General features: G+C 34.0%; 2 protein-coding genes across 2 annotated transcripts; both read right to left on the reverse strand.

Annotated features, from left to right (window-relative positions):
- Positions 1–800: 800 nt before the first annotated feature.
- On the reverse strand, positions 801–20,463 carry Ppcdc (phosphopantothenoylcysteine decarboxylase). The gene is made up of 3 exons (XM_072541369.1): positions 20,326–20,463; positions 17,440–17,640; positions 801–1,195 (listed from the first exon to the last, which is right to left on the reverse strand). Exons 1-3 carry the CDS (start codon positions 20,425–20,427, stop codon positions 929–931), a joined length of 570 nt encoding a protein of 189 aa, XP_072397470.1. The 5' UTR covers positions 20,428–20,463; the 3' UTR covers positions 801–928.
- On the reverse strand, positions 20,430–20,972 carry LOC140448281 (cytochrome c oxidase assembly protein COX19). The gene has a single exon (XM_072541376.1). It carries the CDS (start codon positions 20,676–20,678, stop codon positions 20,430–20,432), a length of 249 nt encoding a protein of 82 aa, XP_072397477.1. The 5' UTR covers positions 20,679–20,972.
- Positions 20,973–21,209: the final 237 nt, after the last annotated feature.

A 21,209-nucleotide genomic window follows, 5' to 3' on the forward strand; every position in this document is an offset into this window, starting at 1 on the left:
TGGTAAAAAATAGGACAGATCACACCAGAAAACACAGTCAGCTAAGATTACTTATACATATAAAAAAAGTAGAATATGAGAGGATGCTACAAAATAAGTAAAACTAAAACAACAGAAGGAACTGAAAAACACTCATTAAGAGTAGTCTCAAGTATGCCGTAGGAGATAAGGGTGGTTAGATAGTGGATAAGGTCAGGCTGGCGAAATTTGAGTGAAGAACCTGAAGTCCCATACTATCCTAGGGCGAAAGAACAGTAGCTAGGTTGAGCATGAGCGCCACCTCTTACAAAAAAAGGTTTCAATCATAAAATACGCACATAATAACTGGACACCAACTAAGATAAATATAAGTTTAAAATACAATTCCGAGATGAAATATCTACACGGATGTCAAGAAAACTACATAAGGAACTCTGATCTCTGAGTAATAATTGAAAATGAGCCTATGAGACTAAACATTAAAAATAATTAAGATTATTAAGTACAGAGAAAAGGATAAATTAAACTTGAAAGGCCAACAAGACAAATTCTAGAGCTGGTAAAAAAACGGAGGAGAATACCAAGAAGAAAATGATATCAGTAGTGAAAAAGCATAGAAGATAGGACTGCATTGGTAACTCAAACTCGCAAATAACAAAGTGGGCACACAGTTCGAAAATGATTTTAAAATGTCTAATTAAGACAAAAAGAAGACTCCAACCTTCCAGTCTCCATTAGATAACGTTGTCAGAAGACAGTAGACCAGTTCTGAAACGGGTACACATTACCAATTGTCGAAATAAGCCAAAACAAATAGTCACTATGTTTTAAAATTTTTATTAATTAAATTACCCTGCATAAGTTAAATAACATATTATTAAAACTGAAAGTAACAATCTACAGCAACCAAGAAGAAAAGAATTTAAGGAACATATCGAATATAAATAACCTAAGAAGAATTTCTCTTCTTCAAAATATCTTTAACAAATTCAACAATGGTTGGCACTTCTGCCATTGCACCAGGTCCAACGTCACCACACATAAGTTCCTTTGATATAACAGGAACTTCATAATATCCAAACGACTTAAGAATTTCTATTTGTTTTGCAGTTAACGGGTGTTCGTACATCTTAGTGTTCATTGCTGGACAAAAGACTAGAGGCTTTGAGAGGTCCCAGGCACGTACGGCACATGTCAGAAGATTGTCACAAATTCCCTGAAATGTAATTTATTATTGAAAAGTTGTCTTAGAAAGTTATATCAATAAATTATTACAACAATCAATTCACGCCTTAAAAGTAAATATTTACAGAATATATATATGTATGTGTAGGATATCTTATTATGTATTATAATAATATTACATCTTATTGTTTAAGTTTATTAAACAATGTTATTTATCTGGACGGCACACTAATATAAACACGTGTGGCTTGAGACGAAAAGTAAAGAATTTTAATTACCACATACCCCTCGACATGTGAACCAATTTTAAGTATATATAGGGAGACGAAATTAAGTACCGAAACGAAACGCAGCATTTGGCTACAGTCAGTCGAAAGGCAGATCTTTAGTCGATACTCAGTGTTCAAAAGCTGATGGTGTCGATTTCTCCAAAATGATGAGAAATTAAATTTCATCAACTCTGTCAGATGTACAAGATACATGCCCCTTGAAATCAAATAATGTTAAAGATGATTTAATAGGTGCTTTAAGTGTCATAGAATCTATTCTAGACAAAAATTTACTCATGAGCTTTCGAAATAAGGTGAAATTAGCTAAATGGAATAGAAAGTTAGAAGACACAAACTTATTTTTTCTTTGGAAGAATCTAAATGTGTGTGTTTAGATTAATGACCTTGGTTTAGACTAATAGGCCAGAATCTAAATGAAAAGGTAAAAGAAAACAAGCACACTGAAGGAGATGTTTCGAATGATAGGTGCATGATAAGGCACCTCCACATACCAGCAGAGTCACTACAGACTTCCTTGAAGCAGAAGATATCACTATTTTGTAGTGGCCTGCTTGCTCACCCGACCTTAAATGTATAGAGCATTTGTGGGATATGCTTAAAAAAGAATTACGACCTCGTCAGCATAATTCACAAAATACCGTACATCTAGTACAAGTTGCTAGTTAGTATAGATAGAGTGATAGAAGGAGAAGATATAGTTTTGGAAAACGGTAGCAAATATGTAGAGCAATCGGATAATGAGAATAGAACAAAAATAATAGATATAGTAGGAAACAAAAGAAAACAAGAAACGAGGCTGGTGGGAAAATTAAATGTAGCGAGCAACTAAGTGATAAAACCACTTAAGTCAGAGAAACAAATTAAAGAGAAAAAGAAAAGACAAATACAACTTTGGTTAATAGTGAGAAATGTATCGAGCGAGCAAGTGATGAAATACCAGTTAAGGGAGTTGAAACGATAGAGAAAGACATCGTCGAAAATAACGATAAAGAAGTGGTAGACAAAGCAAAGGAAAATAAGAACTTGATTTCAAAGAATAAAAGAATGCTCTATTTATACCCTCCGCTTTATCTATTTTGTTTTCGCCAAATGAAAGTACAAACAAAAAATCAAGAAGAGTCATCAAAGAAAAAGTGTATTTATTTAAAAAAAATTATTTAAAATCCTTTATAAAAGGTATATAATTAAAACACCCAATCGGCCTACATCACAATCACAAAACGTTTTCGGAATCTATATTCCATCATCAGTGTGTCTAGGAGTACATGTTTTGAGCCACTAAATATTTGGGTAAAAACCCGTTAGATGTTATTAATTTAAATTTAGGTTACATTATTCCATCGTATATTTTATGATGTTAAAGTTACAAATGGAATTGATGACATGGCAACGTTAGTTTCTACATGAGGTTGCTGGTCCTGAGACAAAGTGTCTAAGAGGACTTAGCAACTGTTGATAGCTAAGAGTTGCTATCAACAAGTCCTCGTAGACACTTTGTCTCAGGACCAGTAAACGGAAGGCACAGTCTTACATTGCCTTGACATTAATTCCACTTGTAACTTTAACATCATATCATAACATATGTATACGATGGAATAATGTAACCTAAATTTAAATTAATAACATTTAACGGGTTTTTACCAAAATATAGTATTGTGATTGTGATGTAGCCCGATTGGGTGTTTTAATTATATACCTTTTATAAAGGATTTTAAATAAATTTTTTGTGATACATGGTATACAGCCAGCTACAGGAACTTAGTTTCCTTGTGGATTCGAAGTGTATGTCCTGAGAATAGTGGAAAAAATATTATTTGAAAAAGGAAAACGAGAAGACTGAGAAAGAAAATAGAGTTCTAGATAGACAAGGAAACCGAGAGGAGAAAAAACTTCAACTTTAGGAAGAAAAGATCAGTAAATAAACTTTGTAATCCTAGGGAAGTCGAATTTGTAAAGAATATTTTTTTAAATGAAAAAAATACTGAAGATAATTCAGTCGGTATCGAAAAGAAGGAAACTGCTCCAAAATCTGAAATTAATGTGACCGACTACGTTATAGTTCGCTGCAAGGGTGAAAAATTCCCGGGAAAGGTCAAGCAAATTTCAAATTACAACCGTTTTTTTTTGTTAGTCCTATGATGGCAAGTGGACTGAATTATTGGAAGTGGCCATCAAAGTCAGACGAATTTTGGTATTCTGCAGAAGACATTGTAGAAAAAATAAATTTTACAACACCAATAAATAATAGAAATATTTATTCCATACCGGAAATCGGAAAATATTCTAGTTCTATATTCTAGTCTATATCTAAATATGTAGATACCTATGTAGATATCTTTTGTACGTTTATGTTATTGAAAATAAAAGATTTATTTACCTACTTATCACCTGACACAATTATTATTATTATCAATTTTATATTCCCTAAGTAAGCAAGTACTAAGAATTCTGACAATTCATTTTGAAAATTGTAAATGTAAGTCAAATATAGATACAACCTACTGGGAACTTTTAGGACACTGTCAAAATCGCGTACAATTTCATGTCAAATTTATGAACAAAATCAAAATTTTGCTGTCAAATTTGGGGTCACTATTATAACCCAGTTTTAAACGGTTTTGTGTCATAGGGAGTCAAATATAGATTCAATTACCATACCAACTAATATATAACAAACAAAAATATTTAAAATGGTAACCTAATTTTATAAACCTAACCTAATATATAGAACAATAAACAATACTTGATACATTAACATCGGAAGTTACAAAAACAGTCAATACGGCAAAGCCACGAAAAGCCTCAGGTCCAGATGAGATATATGTAGAGATGATAAAACTTCAGTCCACTAGTTCACTAAAAATCTTCAGTCCCTTAACACTACTATTTAACAAAATATATACCACTGGAATCTTCCCAGAAGAGTGGCTTAGATCGACATTTATACCTATACCCAAGAAAAATAAAGCTAATAGAGGCTCCCAGTTCAGATTAATTAGCCTGATGAGCCATTTTCTGAAAATTTTACTCAAAATTGTACATCAACGTATATACAGAGAATGCGAAAGAAATCTGACTGACAACCAATTTGGATTTCGTATGGGGCTTGGTACGAGGGAGGCATTATTTGGCCTCCAGATATTACTACAAAAATGCCGAGATCAACCAAAAGACGTGTTTCTCTGTTTTATCGACTACGAAAAAGCGTTTAATCGAGTAAAACACATAGAACTCATAGAAACCCAACGCAACATGGCATAGACCATAACACGGTGACCCTTAATAAAAACCTATATTGGGATCAAATAGCGTCGATTAAAATAGACAATCGTATGGCAGCAGAAATGTCAATAAAAAGTGAAATTCGCCAGAGCTGTGTACTTTCTCCACTATTGTTTAATATATATTCCGAAAAGATCTTCCAAAATGCCCTCGAAAATATTGAAGAAGGAATAAAAACCAACGGAGAATATGCAAACAACTTAAAATACGCAGACGACACCGTCATTATTTGAATGACACTAACAACTTTCAATGTCATAACCAGAGAGGGAGATAGCTTGGGGCTGAATATAAACACAAATAAAACAAAAGTAATGGCCGTTACACGTGCACCAAATGCCGACATTATTATTCGTATCTACAACAAACAGATAGAACCCGTACAAAAATTCCAGTATCTTGGTTGCTGGATAACAAACGATCGTGACTACGAAGTTGAACTACGTGCTAGTATAGAGTATGCTAGGTCCGCTTTTCAAAGAATGAAAAAATTCCTAATAAACTCTACCTTATCGTTGAATATCCGATACCAATTTGTAAAAACATTCATTTATTCCACATTGCTATATTGCTATACGGAGTGGGAACATGGACTTTCGGAATCACAAGTATGAGACGTGTAGAAGCCTTTGAGATGCGGCTTTTTCGAAGGATGCTGAAGATCTCTTGGACAGAGCACGTGACCAACAACAAGGTGCTGAGAAGAATGGGGACTAGGAGAAAACTCTTAAATATTGTAAAAACCAGAAAAACGGGTTATCTAGGACATATTTACAGAGGAGAAAAATACAACTTCCTACGACTGATAATGGAAGGAAAAGTGGAAGGAAGAAGAGGTCCAGGAAGAAGAAAATGCTCCTGGCTGAAAAGTTTAAGAGACTGAGCAGGCATGGACACACATTCGATACTAAGAACAGCTCAAGATAGAGAGCAATTTGCTGTAGTTATAGCCAACCTTCAGTAATAGAGAGGGCACCTTAAGAAGAAGAACCTAATATAAATCAAAATAACAAAAATTAAATAAAAGTATGCTAGAACCTAAAGGTTTCTTTAATCTTATTTACCAACTGATAACCTATATATAAATGCATTATTAGAGAGTTATCAAGTACAATTTTATCCTTCCGTTATTTTGACACGTAAACGCTATTTTTTACGGTATAAGTTTTAACGGATATTTAATTTTAGAGTTATCAAATGGTCGAATTGGTGCTTTACGTTAATAGGTGACAGCTGTCAGTCAAATGTCGTATGTGACAGCAAAACATTTATTTTTTTTGTTTTAAGCTTTCTTTCACCCAAGATTATATGTTTTGTCTGGTTTTGTACATTTTGGGTATCACATTTTTTCTACAGAAATATGGAAGACATCTTACAACAAGCAATATTAGTTGAATTAGTTAAAGCAAATGACAAAGTTATAGAAGATTTAATACTAAATCATATTTTAAATGATAACATACAAAATGTACATTCTTTGTTCAATTTTGATAGCTTAGAGCCTGACCAAGCCAAACAGTATTTTCGGTTTGAAAAATAGGACATTCCAAGGCTTACACAATTATTAGGTATACCCGATACAATCGAAAGGAACTACAACTTTAAATAACTAACATATTGCATATTGTAGGACTCGACATACTGTGCATTTTATTGCTTCGTCTAGCATACCCTAATAAACTTAGTGACTTAAAAACCATATTTACCTTTTTGTCTTTTTCACTATTTCCGTGTTCATAATTGATAAATATAATGAAATATAATAAAATGTTTTATTTGCCCGCAGATGCTTAACCAAGAAAACACAAAATGCCTGTTGTAAACTAATGCACAGAAATAAAATTACAGAACAGGAACTTCAATGTCCCAGTTCCGAGTCTTGACGAATTGGTGCGATTCGCTGCTTACGTTACCGTATATAATCCGGTATCCGACTTTCGGTAACGGAGCCCGTAAACGTTAAAACCATTTACGTTATTCAACTTTCATACTGCGCATGCTCCATTGCTAAAATAACGTTACCATATTCTCACTTGATAACTCTCTATTAACTATAGCCCAGTCGTCAGAGATCTGACTACTAAAAATTATACGAACAAGCTGAATTTTACACAGAATGTCAATTTTGGGACCCCAAAAAAGAAACCCCGAAAAAAATCGATTTAACGAGAATTTGTATACTGTAGAAAAAAAATATTTCAAATAAAAAATGTAGCTGAGATAATTTTGAACAAAAATCTTTATTAGCACTTTTAATGTAGAATGAATCGTTCTCTCAGACACAACGCTTAAAGCGACCGGTGATTTTCATTGTCAGTTACGCGCGAAATCAATTTTAAATAAAATTTGTATCAACTGGACGGTAAAAATTCGATATCTTTTGATAAGATTTGACCTATTGACAAAAATCAAAATGCGTATTAAAGGTGAAAAGTGCAACTTTCTTATAAAATGTTTATATACTGCCGCAAATGAAGTCAGTTTCTATAAAGGTGTTAATAAATAAACGTTTAACGATTTTTACCGTTTTTTACGATTTTCACGAGACCAATAAAATTTATTACTTCCATTGACCGGTCACTATGGAATTTTCATTATTAGAGCCCAATCTTTAAAACATATAGCTTGAAATTTCGTTTTTGAGTTTTGGCTACAAATGTGGAGCATTTGAAATATGCCCAAAAAACGCTGAATTTAAACATTCACATCACAAACGATAGCACGTCACGGAAAATGCTTCCACTAAAACGGAATTAGGTGAAATTTGTAGCTGAAGTTGAGTTTTTTCAAAAAACGTACTTGTGTAATAAAAAAAGCAGTTTAAAACGTTTTAGATCGTTTATAATGTGAAAGTTTAAATTTAGCGTTTTTTTAGACATATTTCAAATGCCTTACATTTGTTGCCAAAACCGAAATTTCCAGCTATAGGTTTTGAAGATGGGCATCTGTTGTAAAAACAACATTTTATATTAATTTCAGTTTATTTTTCGTTTCCACAAATGTTGAATTTTATCTTAGCAACAGACTGTATTTGACAGACTGTCAAAAGTGCGGTAAAAAAGTGCATTTAGTTTTCTCTATAGTCGCGCGCCCCTAAAACGCAGGTATAAAAATGAACAATTTATTAAAGCGAACTCTTTATTTAGTAATAGTGCCTTTGTAAATATTTTCTCGGTATTAAATGTGTAGTATCGATTAATTACGCTTATTTTTCTCTAAGTACAAACCCCTATAAAACCAAACACATACTGAACCATCGCCGTGAAGTCTGCTTATCTATATCGAAGGAAACTCTTGTACAGTCCATGGTCCTAAAATATTTGGTACTGTACACGCACGGGGAAAGGAATTTAATAAGCTTTCTCCCGAACAATTGTTGGAGATCAATCAAAGTTCCAACATTATTTTTGGTCCTAACTCGACGGATTTTGTGTTTGGTGATCGCGTTATTTGTACTTTACTCTTAGGTTTGCATATTTATATAAATGTGATTAAAAGACCCTCGAAAAGACTAATGTGTCGCGATAAACTCTAAAACAAAAGGACAGAAGTAAATTTTATCTGGTGTTTGTGCCTGTTGCTGTAAACTACTGGACAAATTGGGTGAGATTTTTCCATATTATAATTTCGCTTATGCACAAAGTGAACCGCTTTTCAAAAAGACTATCTCTTTAAAAAATTTATTAGTAGACATTTGTAGACATTTACCGCGTGTGCGAAAAATTTAATTGAAAAGTAAACTCTCAGTGTAATTTAAGACATTTATCGCGTTTTAATAAACTATAAACTCTCTCGCCGTGTGCTACACATGTTATTATATGATATAAACATTATTGACTCTATTCTCGTTGTGTGCTCTACAGGTTATTATAATATAAACATTATTGACTCTATTTTCGCCGTGTGATACAGATATTAGTATATAATATAAACATTAATTTCTCTAAAGAATTCGGTGTTGGCACGGCCTTAGGCATTTGTTAGTACCTTTTGTTAAAGTCAAAATGGAAGATCTCAAGAAGAAGAGAAAACCACTGAAGGCCAAGATTACCAGAATAGCGAACTGGTTACTAGAAAACGCAGATGCAGAAACTGACGGTCTCCAGTTTCAACTCAGACACATCGAATTGAAAACGTGTTATCTGAAATATGAAGACGTGATGGATCAGATTGAAGAAATCGATGAAACCGATTCTGAAACAGAAGACAGGGTACTGATGGAGGAAAAATACTTTTCTACACTAGCTGGACTGCAGCATAAGATAGAAGCCTTAAAGTTACCCTCCCACTCGCTCAGCTCAAACTCTACTCCACCAACTGTAGCCACTGCTAAGGTTAGGTTGCCGGAAATCACGATGCAGGTATTCTCAGGAAACTTCGCCGATTGGAACGCGTTTTATCAGCTATTTGAAACGCTAATAATCAATAATGTGGAGCTAAACAATGTGCAAAAATTTATATATCTTAAATCTTTCTTAAAAAATGAACCTTTACATTTGATAGAAAATATAGAAGTTGTAGAAGAAAATTTCCGGATCGCTTTGGACACGCTTAAGAATAGATACGAAAATAAATCGCGTGTGATTAGTTTACACATCCAAAAATTGTTAAAGGCTCCATCTTTAGCTAAAAGTAACGCAAACTCATTACGAGAATTTTTAACTCTTTGTAAACAAACTTTACTTGCTCTTAAAAATATGTCTGTACCTATCGAACATTGGGATTTACTATTGATCGAAGTATTTTTACAAAAATTAGATTTCACGACGCATAGGTCATTTGAGTATGAAATAGATTCAAAGGCTTTACCTACTCTCTCACAGTTTTTTAGTTTTCTCGAGAAAAAATGTGATATACAAGAAAAATTAAACGTTTCTGATAATGATAAAAAATTTAATAAACCTCAATTAAAAACATCTTTGTTTTCATCAGTTAATTTACAAACAAACTCGTTTTCGGATACTAATTGTATATGTTGTAAAAGTAATTCTCATAAAATTTATCAGTGTAATGATTTTAAATGTCTCTCTTTACAGGAAAGATTTAATTTTGTAAAAGGTAAGAAACTTTGTTGGAATTGTTTGGGTAATAAACATTTTTCTCAAGATTGCAACTCTTCACGCTCATGTAGTATATGTAAGAAAAGACATCACTCGCTCTTGCATAGTACCTCTGAAAATGTCTCTTCCTCTAGGAACACGAATAGGCAATCTTTCTCGATTAATCGCAACGCTCAAGCTCCCAAACATTCTCAAGGCTCTTCCAGTCGTGTTGCTTACACATCTACTCCGCCCTCTTATAATGCTCATGCCCAAAACGAAGCTTCTACCAGTTCGTTCAAACCTCCTTTAGAAGTACAAAATACTGCAGATTCTCATACAGCCACTTCTCTCTCTGCTTTATCAGTTAAAACTGATGTATTGTTGGCTACCGCTTTAGTGACAGTGTATTCTAAAGATGGCAGACCTATGCATGCCAGGGCGCTCCTAGATAATGGGAGTCAACATTCGTTCATTTCTCGTGATTTGGTTGAGAAGTTAAACCTCACCCCTTATTTTAAACAGTTACAGATATCAACCATATCCGAAAACACCTCAATGTCAAATCAAATGATTAACATAGAATTTTTTCCCTATAATGTGAAGGATAGAAGTTTCAAAACTTCTTTTGCTGTACTTGATAGTATAACCTGTAGGCTTCCTAAAGCTACCCTAGATAGAAGCAAAATAAATGTTCCACCTAATCTCACTCTCGCAGATCCCTCGGACTCTGTTCCCGGTAAAATTGATTTGCTTCTAGCTGGCGACATCTGTAGCGAATTAGTGACTGATGGATTCATTCGTTTAGGAAAGAATCTTCCCATTCTTCAGAATACCCACTTAGGTTATGTTATTTTTGGTACTATTCCCCCTCATGTCTTTCATCGGAGTTCAAACTTGGCTATTTCTCAGTCAAATGTTTCTCTCTTTGTTCAGTCCGAATCCGAAGAGAATAATTTAGATAAATCGATACAACAATTTTTCGAAATTGAAGAAGTTCCCCACGTTAGTAAATTAACCCCCGATGAGGAATTGGCTGAACAAATATTTAATAAAACCACTCGTATTTTACCTTCGGGTCGTTTTCAAGTAAACCTACCACTTGTCTGCGAAAATGCGCATAAAAAATTGGGTGAATCTTTTAAAGTAACTTTAAAGAGATTTATTAATTTAGAAAATAGGCTCTTAAAAAATGAAAATACATACGCTCAATATAAGTCGTTCATTAGTGAATATCTTTTTCTCGAACATGCTAGAATAGTCCCTCTCTCTCTTACTAATGAAAATTTAGAAAATAAATATTTTCTCCCGCATCACTGTGTAGTAAAGGAAGAATCCTTAACAACAAAACTTAGGGTTGTTTTCGATGGTTCGATGAAAAGCTCTAGTAGTTACTCGTTAAATGATATCCTACTCAAAGGTCCCACTCTTCAACCGGAACTTTTTGATATTTTGCTACGCTTTCGATTATATTCCTTTGTTTTCACAACTGATATACAAAAGATGTACAGACAGGTTAAAATCAATCCTGATCAAACCTTTCTGTTAAACATACTTTGGCGTGACTCCCCGGAAAAAGATTTTGAGTGCCTGGAATTGCAAACAGTTACATATGGAACTAAAAGCGCCAGTTTTCAGAGTACTCGCTGTTTAATGGAACTGGCAAATACTCATCAAACTGAATATCCCCTGGCCAGTGACGCTCTTCAAAATAATTGTTATATTGATGACATTCTCTACGGTGCTAATGATGAGCAAATTCTCCTCAAAGCTCACAAGGAATTAACTAGTTTACTTGGAACAGCATGTATTTCTCTACATAAATGGTGTTCTAACTCGGACTCGTTTCTAAAAAACATTTCTTCTCTCTCTTCAAACTTTTCTTATGTCATAGCTCCAGATAATTGCTCTAATAAGGTTTTAGGTTTATGCTGGAATCCTGTTCTTGACACGTTTTCAATCTCTCTTCCAGATTTCACCCTAAAGAACTCATACACTAAGAGAGAAGTACTGTCAATGATTGCCCAAATATTTGATCCTCAAGGTCTTATTAATCCTGTTACAGTTGTCGCTAAGCTTATAATGCAAAAGATTTGGATTTCCAAAATCAGTTGGAACGATACCATTGACGCAGATACGTTACATGAATGGCTAAGTTTTATTAGCAGTCTCTCTCATTTTAAGGACTTAAGTATACCTAGATGTCTCTTTTTAAGTCAAGAAATCACTGGTGTTGAGATTCACTCATTCTCAGATGCAAGTTTAAAGGCTTATGTAGCTTGTATCTACTTACGTGTGACCTATAAATCAGAACAGGTGTCTTGTTCCCTTCTAGCATCTAAGAGTCGCGTTGCTCCGTTAAAACCCTTGACCCTTCCAAGATTGGAACTCACGGGTGCTCTATTGTGTAGTAAACTCACAGCAAAGATTGCTAATATTGTTAAAGAAAAGTTATCTCAATTAGACTCTATAAATATGTGGTCGGATTCAGAAATTGTTCTCGCTTGGCTTTGTTCACATCCTTCTCGTTGGACCCAATTTGTAGCAAATAGGGTTGCACAAATTTTAGATAATTCTCCTAATGCTCACTGGAGGCACGTACGATCCAAAGAGAATCCTGCTGACATACTCTCTCGAGGAATGCTACCCTCTGAATTAATAAATTCGTCCTTATGGTTTCATGGTCCTCCATTTTTAAATCAACTTCGGTTGGATTTATTGAAATACAACCCAAAGGGGTATACTTCCAAGTTGCCTGAAGAAAGGAAAATCATTCTCCACGCTCGAAATGATCAAATAGATTTCTTCACCTCACTTTCTGATAGGTTCTCCAATTTTTCAAAGTTTGTAAGAACTTTAGCCTATATGTTTAGATTTGCTAATAATGCTAAACCGCTTTCTCGCAAGTTAACTAATACCCTTGAAGTCAGCGAACTTCAAAACGCTGAACTTAAGATTATTAAGATGCTTCAGTATTCCAACTTCTCGAGTGAGATTTCTGAGCTTAAGAAAGGTAAAACTCTATCTAATAAGTGTCTTTTACCCCTAAATCCCTTTTTGGATGAGAATGAAATGCTCCGGGTGGGAGGTCGCCTCAGAAACTCAGACGTTACCTTTGATCAAAGATACCCTCTTCTCCTCCCCTCAAAAAATCGTGTAGTTCGTCTCATCCTCCACAGAGAACATGTCAGACTCTGTCACTCAGGTCCTCAAAATACTTTGTCACAAATTCGTCTCAAATATTGGCCTTTAAATGGACTACGAGAAGTCAAGAAGGTCACTCACCAATGTATGGTTTGTTTTAAGTTTCGTGCCAAACCCGCTACCCAGATCATGGCAGATCTACCAAAAGAACGTTTAAACTCCTCTCGAGTGTTCGCTCACGTCGGATTAGATTTTAGCGGCCCCTTTCAGATAAAGTCTTCCAACCTTCGTAAGGCTCCTTTATTAAAATCGTATATTGCTCTTTTCGTTTGCTTGTCGACTCGAGCTGTTCATATTGAAGTCGTTTCCGGCCTCTCTACGGAGACGTTTCTTCTCGCTCTAAAACGCTTTATTAGCCGTAGAGGCCTCCCTCAAACAATATTCAGTGACAACGCCACGAACTTTCTTGGTGCTCGCAACCAGCTGTTTGAACTCTATAAGTTTTTCAAGGAAAAGGAAAGCTCTCGTTCTATTAAGGAGTTTTTGGCCTCATCTCATATTCGCTGGAAAACTATAGTTCCTCGAGCCCCTCACCATGGTGGTATTTGGGAAAGTGCTATAAAGAGCGCAAAGCATCATATGCGTAGGCTCCTTGGCAATGTTAAGCTTACGTTCGAAGAATTCACTACAGTTCTCGGTCAAATTGAAGCTGTGCTCAACTCCCGGCCTCTTTGCTCCCTTTCAAATGACCCCTCCGATTTTACGTATCTTACTCCTGGACACTTCTTGATTGGACAATCTCTTACGTCCTTTCCTGAAAAAGATGTGATCCACATTCCTGAAAACAGATTGAATTTATGGCAACATTTGTCCAAACTCCAACAAGTGTTTTGGAAAAAATGGTCTATCGACTATTTGAATAGACTTCAAAATCGCCCTAAATGGTTTCTCCCTTATAAAAACCTAGAACCTAACGATCTCGTGTTGCTGATTGAAGACAACACTCCTCCTCTTCATTGGGTACTAGCAAGAGTTATTGAGGTCTTTCCCGGAAAAGATGGGAGAGTAAGAATTGCCTCGGTGAAAACTAAAGATGGAGTCTTCAAGCGCTCTATTACAAAATTGTGTCCTCTACCCAATGACGATTTAATTTAAGTTAGTATAAGATGATAATTGTAATGTATTTTTTCTTCCGCATGCTCTCTTGGCATAATATAATCTGTTTATTTGTGTTAAAGCCAGCGCTTCAACGGGGGCGAGTATGTTGTAAAAACAACATTTTATATTAATTTCAGTTTATTTTTCGTTTCCACAAATGTTGAATTTTATCTTAGCAACAGACTGTATTTGACAGACTGTCAAAAGTGCGGTAAAAAAGTGCATTTAGTTTTCTCTATAGTCGCGCGCCCCTAAAACGCAGGTATAAAAATGAACAATTTATTAAAGCGAACTCTTTATTTAGTAATAGTGCCTTTGTAAATATTTTCTCGGTATTAAATGTGTAGTATCGATTAATTACGCTTATTTTTCTCTAAGTACAAACCCCTATAAAACCAAACACATACTGAACCATCGCCGTGAAGTCTGCTTATCTATATCGAAGGAAACTCTTGTACAGTCCATGGTCCTAAAATATTTGGTACTGTACACGCACGGGGAAAGGAATTTAATAAGCTTTCTCCCGAACAATTGTTGGAGATCAATCAAAGTTCCAACAGCATCTAATAACGAAAATTCTATAGTGACCAGTCAATGGAAGTGATTAACATTATTGATACCAATGAGAATCGTAAAAAATAATAAAAATCGCGAAACGCTTATTTATTTAAAACCTTTATAGAGCAAGGTAATTTGCAGTAAAATGCAAAAATTGCATGCGAAAGCTGCTCTCTTCACCTTTAAAACGCATTTTTGATTTTTGTCGATAGGACACTCTGAACAAAAGATATCGAATTTTTACAGTCGAGTTGATACAAATTTTATTTAAAAATAGATTTCACGCGCGTATCTGACATTGAAAATCACTGGTCGTTTCAAACGTTGTTTCTAAGAGAACGGTTCATTTTACAGAAAAAGCGCTGATAAACATTTTTGTTCAAAATTACCTCAGTTTTTTCTTCAACGTAGAGATTCTTGGTAAATCGATTTTTTCCGTTTTCCCCCCTTCCCGAGGGGCGTTTTTAGGAGAAGCCGGAAGATCAAAGTGGTAAACTTTTTTGCACCTTTTTTGAGGTTCCATGATTGACATTGTCAGCAAAATTCAGTTTGTTCTAATGATTTTTAGAGATTCAGTGGCATTTTCGTCTTTGACGATTGTACTATGCTAATAAATGTTCAAACTGTTGACCATTATGATCAAGAATTACAGTTTAGTATTTTTACTAACGTTAGTGTTTTGTTAGTAATTTTTAAATTTTTTCTTGACTTTTGAGGAATGTCTAACAGAGAAATCATATTGAGAAATACGATGCCTCAAGGCGAGCTTGATGTCTTCTTGTGATTGAAATAATCATATAAATTATTTGCTAACAAATAAACCAAAAGCTAGAACTTGATATTAGCAGTACAATATAATATTAAGTTCGATTTAGCTATCGCTCAGTACAAAGTAAAAAAACGGATATGATAAAAAATTGTCAGTAACTGTGGTTGCTATCACTAATTATTATCTGTCTTTGCATAATTAATACCTTAACTATGCAAGGTAAATATCCGGTTTGTTTGTTACAGTCAAATGATCAATTCTTATTATGTTTTCAAAAAATTGCATCGTATTTTGCATACAACTGATGTTAGTGTTTTTAGTGTACAGTGAAAACTTGCAGCCTTATAGTGTGCTCTTTTCTTATCGATATATCGACGTTTACCAACTCTATCCTGCCGATAAACATCTTAAATGCAATAACTGTTATACTTTGTACTGTCCTAAACCATTATCTTTAAAATGCACACTGTCGCTTCAAACTGATTTTCAAGACCCAATTTTTACTTTTTCAGCAAACTTAAGTAGCAAATTTAAAAATACTGCTGGGAATTATACTATGTCATTGGGAGAAGTAGATTTTTATAAAAAGATACATATGACTAACGGCTTGATTACAAACTATGTAAACCAATACTACTATTCAGATTCTGAAGATAACTATTTGCAAGTATGGTTTTATAAACATTTTTCGATAATTCCGTTTTATCACGGTTTTGTCAGTGAAACTGTAGATACCCACCAAAATGCTACGAATATCCGATTTAGTGCTTGCAATCGTACCTACAATCTAAAAATTTTAAACGAATTTGGACCACGTCTGTTCAAAACTAACCAATCAGCCTTCTATGTTCGAAAAGAATTAACGAATGCGGTAGATAATTGTTTTCCTTCTCGATTTATACTTCCAGAAGTAGCTACAACTCAAACGATCACTACAATTTTATCAAATACAACCATTCCAAATCAAGATGTTACTGTAGAAGACAAGACAAACTTTAACTGTGAAAGCAATAAATTGATAGTAATCATATTAATATCATTGGTAGTGTTTTTAATATTTTTTATTTGTGTGCTGACATACTTTTGGAAAAAAAGAACAGCTTCTGGCGGGACTTCCATCATGTCTTCCAAAATCAAATCAACTTATACTGAATGGTTAACCTCCCACAGACACGTTAGAAAATCAGCTAAAACGGATGCTCATACTGAAGAAAACGGTTATTGCACGCCTCTAGAAGATTGTGTTGTAGAAGTGCCTAAACCACATTATGATTATGTTATGGTTACCAGAGAGAACACAGTATTCACTGAAAATCATTATACAGTTGTTGAAGACAGAAGAACAAATTCAGATGAGTCATATTTGGATCCGAAAGAGTGTCATAAAAAACATAGCCAAGACCTTACTACGGATGGTTACATAGATGTCCTTAATTAAAATAAGTTGATACCTAGCTTTGGTGCACTCGAAAGTGGTAGTTTTATAATATAGACATTGGTAATGACTAAGCTTGTGCAATATTTGTGAAAAAATGATACAAGATAAACTTTTATGTTTTATAATTTTTTATTTTACCTTGTTTACACTTTATCTCTCAAATCAGTCAGCTGGAAAACAGATCTTCTAAAGATACGAATCTTCTAGAGATGACCTGTTACAAAATAGTCAGTATTTTGTCCCCAACCTAGAGTAGTACAGTCCATATTACCATGTATTGTAGCCACGCAAGTATTATCACAACTGGTTATACAAAATATTAAACAAAATAGTTATAAACTGGTACATAGTAAAAAGCCCAATGTATAAATTCGCGAACAACTCTAATTTAGTTCATCATAGTAGAAAAATACAGTAATTAATTAAAGGAGAGCTTGTTTTTATTTTTATTTCAGTGGTAATAATTATTGGTAAGTCAAAGAAACTGTTTTTATTTTTCTTCAAGATATTGGCAAACGAAGCAATTGCAAAAATCTGTTAGTTCAAATGATATGTTGTCATATATGTTATTTGATAAAGCTTAACTATACCACTTACATTACTAATTTTTGCTAATGTATTTGCATCTAGTGGAGCTATTAAAAGTAAATCTGCCCATTTGGCAAGCTCAATATGTAGAACTGGATCACCTCTTACTGTCCATGCCTCCCATTCATCTGAATCCACAAAAATTGTTTCATCTTCAAATGTTTCATGTTTTAAAAAGTGTCTTGCACTTTCGGTAAGACACACCCTTACCTAAAATAAAAATAAAACTTGATGTTCTTAAATACTAGTTTCTTATTAATCAAATTTTAAAATTAGAAAATAAGAAATATAAAACAGAAACAATTTTAAACACAATAACATGCACAAAATTTATTTGTTTAATTATAACAAATACTTACTAGCTAAAAACTAAGTATTTAGCTAACTATTAATTTAGATTGAGCATTTGATTACTATTTTACACCATTAAATTTGTATATGTTGATCACATTCAATAATATATAAGTTAATTATATTTTGGTATGTATAAACCTTTCTTCTTCTGAATTTTAATACTATTACTGTTAACAGCTCAATATCCTAGCCAATCTAGTCTTAGCGAGATTGACATAGTATTAGCAGCTTTGAAACAAAGAGCTCTTTTGCAGTGTATAAATCTTTCAGTCCCCACTCCCTCTGTCCCCCGTCTGTTTCTTGATCATTTTGTCCATTTTCATTATAAAAATAAGATTTGTGCTTTTGTTCATCATCATCATATAACGGGGGTCCTACGGCGATTGCCGCTTCCCGCATTTCAGCCTCCATCTTTTCCTATCTCTCCAATCTCCCTCTTCTAAGCCTCTAGATTGCATTGTTTTTGTAATTTCTCTTCTCCAGGAATTTGGTGGTCTTCCCCTTTTCCTTCTTTCTGGCGGAACATACATTAAGGCTTTCTTTGGCCACCGCTCCTCCTCCATTCTCATCACGTGACCATACCATTGTAATTGCCTTCCTTGTATTCTGTCTGAAAGAGTATCTCTAATTCCTGTACGGTTTCGTATTTCCTCATTCCTGATTCTTTCCATTCTCGATACTCGACATGACCTTCTAAGATAATCCATTTTCACAACGTCTACTTTATCTCGTTCATTCTTTGTCATCGTCCAACATTCGGCACCATATGTGGTAATTGGTTCTACAATTGCTCTGTATACGCGAAGTTTGGTATGCATCTTTATTTTATTAGACCACAGTAATGAATTCAGTATTTGGATGCATTTTTTCCCTTGGGTTATTCGGTTTTGTACATCTATCTTAACTCTGCCATCTGCTGATATGATGCTTCCTAGATATTTATACTGGTTGCAGCCTTTTATGACTGCGTTTTCAAGCCTCAGATCTGTGGTATTTCCTCCAATTTTTAAATATTCTGTTTTGCTTATGTTTACAGTAAGCCCCCATTTGGCATATTCCTCAAATAATTTTCGATTCATATAATTTATATCTTCCTCATCGGTTGCAACCACCACCTGATCATCTGCAAACAACAATGTATACAGAGTTTCTTGTCCCACTTCGATGCCCATAAATCTACATTTATTTCTCCAATTCCTCAATGCTTCTTGGACGTATATTTTAAAGAGTGTAGGTGACACACAGCATCCTTGCTTTAGGCCTTTAGTGACTTTAAATTCATTTGAGGTTCTGGTTCCAATTTTTACACAACTAACTGCATTTTCGTACAGTTTATATATTGCTCGGATATACGTCGAATCCAATCCGGACCTTTTGAGGACCTCAAACATTTTCTTTAACGGGACACTATCATATGCTTTCTCAAGGTCTATAAATACCAAATGGGTCTCTCTACTTCTTTCGACACGTTTTTCAATTATTTGTCGTAGGATAAATATATTATCAAGGCAGGATCTCCCGGTACGAAAGCCGCTTTGTTCTTCAATATCTTGTATCTGTCTTTCAACCTTCTTCTTTAATATTCTGCCGTACAACCGGCCCACAGAGCTCGTCACACTAATACCTCTATAATTGGAACAGTCTCTTTTATTCCCTCTCTTATATATGGAGCTTATATAAGATTTATTCCAATCTCTAGGAATTTCCTGGTCTCCACACATACATTTATTGAAAAGGTTTTGTGCTTTTGTTAACAACTTTAAATGGTTGAAGTTGATATGCAATAATAAAAAAAGTGATTGGGGTCAGGTCAGACAGATCGGACAGATTGGGAGCAAACACCATAAACATCATACGATATTTACTAGTTCAAGATTGCTTTAACAGAATCCCCCAGCTTAGCTCCAACTTTGGAACATCCATTAATATAGCTAATAGTATAACTATTATCATGATTATACTCTTATTTATTATTAAGTTCTTCCTGTGCTTTTTTTATACTGGTCTTGTTGTAATCTAGTTTGGTCTTGAGTCATTCTATGAACCATATTTGGATTTTTAAGGCACTTTGCACAGTGCTTTTATCATCACAAATTATCTTCCTTGGACTGGGATTCTTTGGATTGCATTTTCCAACCCTAATTACTTTAAAAACTTTTTCTGTAGCATTATCGATTCTGAAAAACTGTAGTTGGTCTTAGTTCTTTCTACATTGGGTTCCATATATTTAAGATCACCACTTTTTCATTTATGACAGTGAAAAGCTCACAAAAATGTAGCAAATTTAGTAATTAATGATTCACATGCAATTTATGTGTGCAACAAAGTGAAACAGTGTGACATATATGTGTCTATATTCTTTGATGTTACATAGTCTAATGATGCAAAAGACAAGAAATTGTCAAGAACTTCAATATTGAAAATCAACCAAAAAGTAGCATAGAAAAGAAAATAATAGATATGTTCTTTCGTCCTCTATGCAAATAGTCACAATTTAATATTATTATAAGATAAATTTTTATTTATAAGAAAAAAACTTACCACAGAATCTGTTCCCACGATGTCAGTTTTTAATTGGCGCAATAACTGGGGTAATTTAATTGCAGCGACACTTCCTGTACAACAAACCAATATTTTAACCATTTTTAATGTTCTTCACTAGAGAAACCTAATTTTGTCCAATCTTCTCTGGTCATAAGATTGTTATCCATACGACAGCCCAAATATTCTTTAGCTTCTTTTCGACAGGCGGAATTATCGTTTTTATTAGTATATAAACACTTCATATATGCAACCATTAAATTTTTACATAGCCCTTCATGATCTAGAGGAAAACTTCCTTTTTCTGGGGGAGTAGGTTGAAAGGATTTTTGACCAAATGTCATAGACGACATGAGAGGTCTTTAAGTAATTATTTACATAAAAGTAAATAATTTGAAATAAGAAGTCGGCACTGTTATAACACAGCTGAAATATTACAATTTTATTTAAAAATATTCTGAATTTTTATGTTTCTAACCTAATTCTTCTTTGTTCGTAACCTCTCTTCTTTCTGGATCAGCAGATCACAGTATATAGGTAACAACAGGTTGTTGTCTATACTGTGAGCAGATGATCAGCAGCTATTTGGGTTAAAAAATTCTTTAGCAATATACTTTGGTTCTACTATCAACTTCGGTAAAATTCATCACCTTTTAATACGATATTATTTAGAAAAAGAAGAACGTAATTTTACGGATGGGACAAAAGGGTCAATGCAAAAAAACGGCATTCAAAATACGAATTTTATTTTTTTTTCTAATGTAGGTGCTAAATACCTTATCTATTAAAACAAATATCTTTGGATTAAATAAATGAAAACAAATTTTTCTTCATTAAGTAATAAACACAAAAAAAATAGAAAATGGGCCACATTATTTATCTTA

This window comes from Diabrotica undecimpunctata, chromosome 1 (assembly GCF_040954645.1).
Source record: "Diabrotica undecimpunctata isolate CICGRU chromosome 1, icDiaUnde3, whole genome shotgun sequence".
Lineage (NCBI taxonomy): Eukaryota > Metazoa > Arthropoda > Insecta > Coleoptera > Chrysomelidae > Diabrotica > Diabrotica undecimpunctata.

Bases quoted from the DNA above. Each gene is read 5' to 3' on its own strand.
- Ppcdc (XM_072541369.1), bottom strand. From the start codon at position 20,427: ATGGTTAAAATATTGGTTTGTTGTACAGGAAGTGTCGCTGCAATTAAA. The intron at 17,641-20,325 runs GTAAGTTTTTTT...TTTTTATTTTAG, and splicing joins TCGTGGGAACAGATTCTGTG to GTAAGGGTGTGTCTTACCGA. The intron at 1,196-17,439 runs GTAAGTGGTATA...ATTACATTTCAG, and splicing joins CATTAGCAAAAATTAGTAAT to GGAATTTGTGACAATCTTCT.
- LOC140448281 (XM_072541376.1), bottom strand. From the start codon at position 20,678: ATGTCGTCTATGACATTTGGTCAAAAATCCTTTCAACCTACTCCCCCA.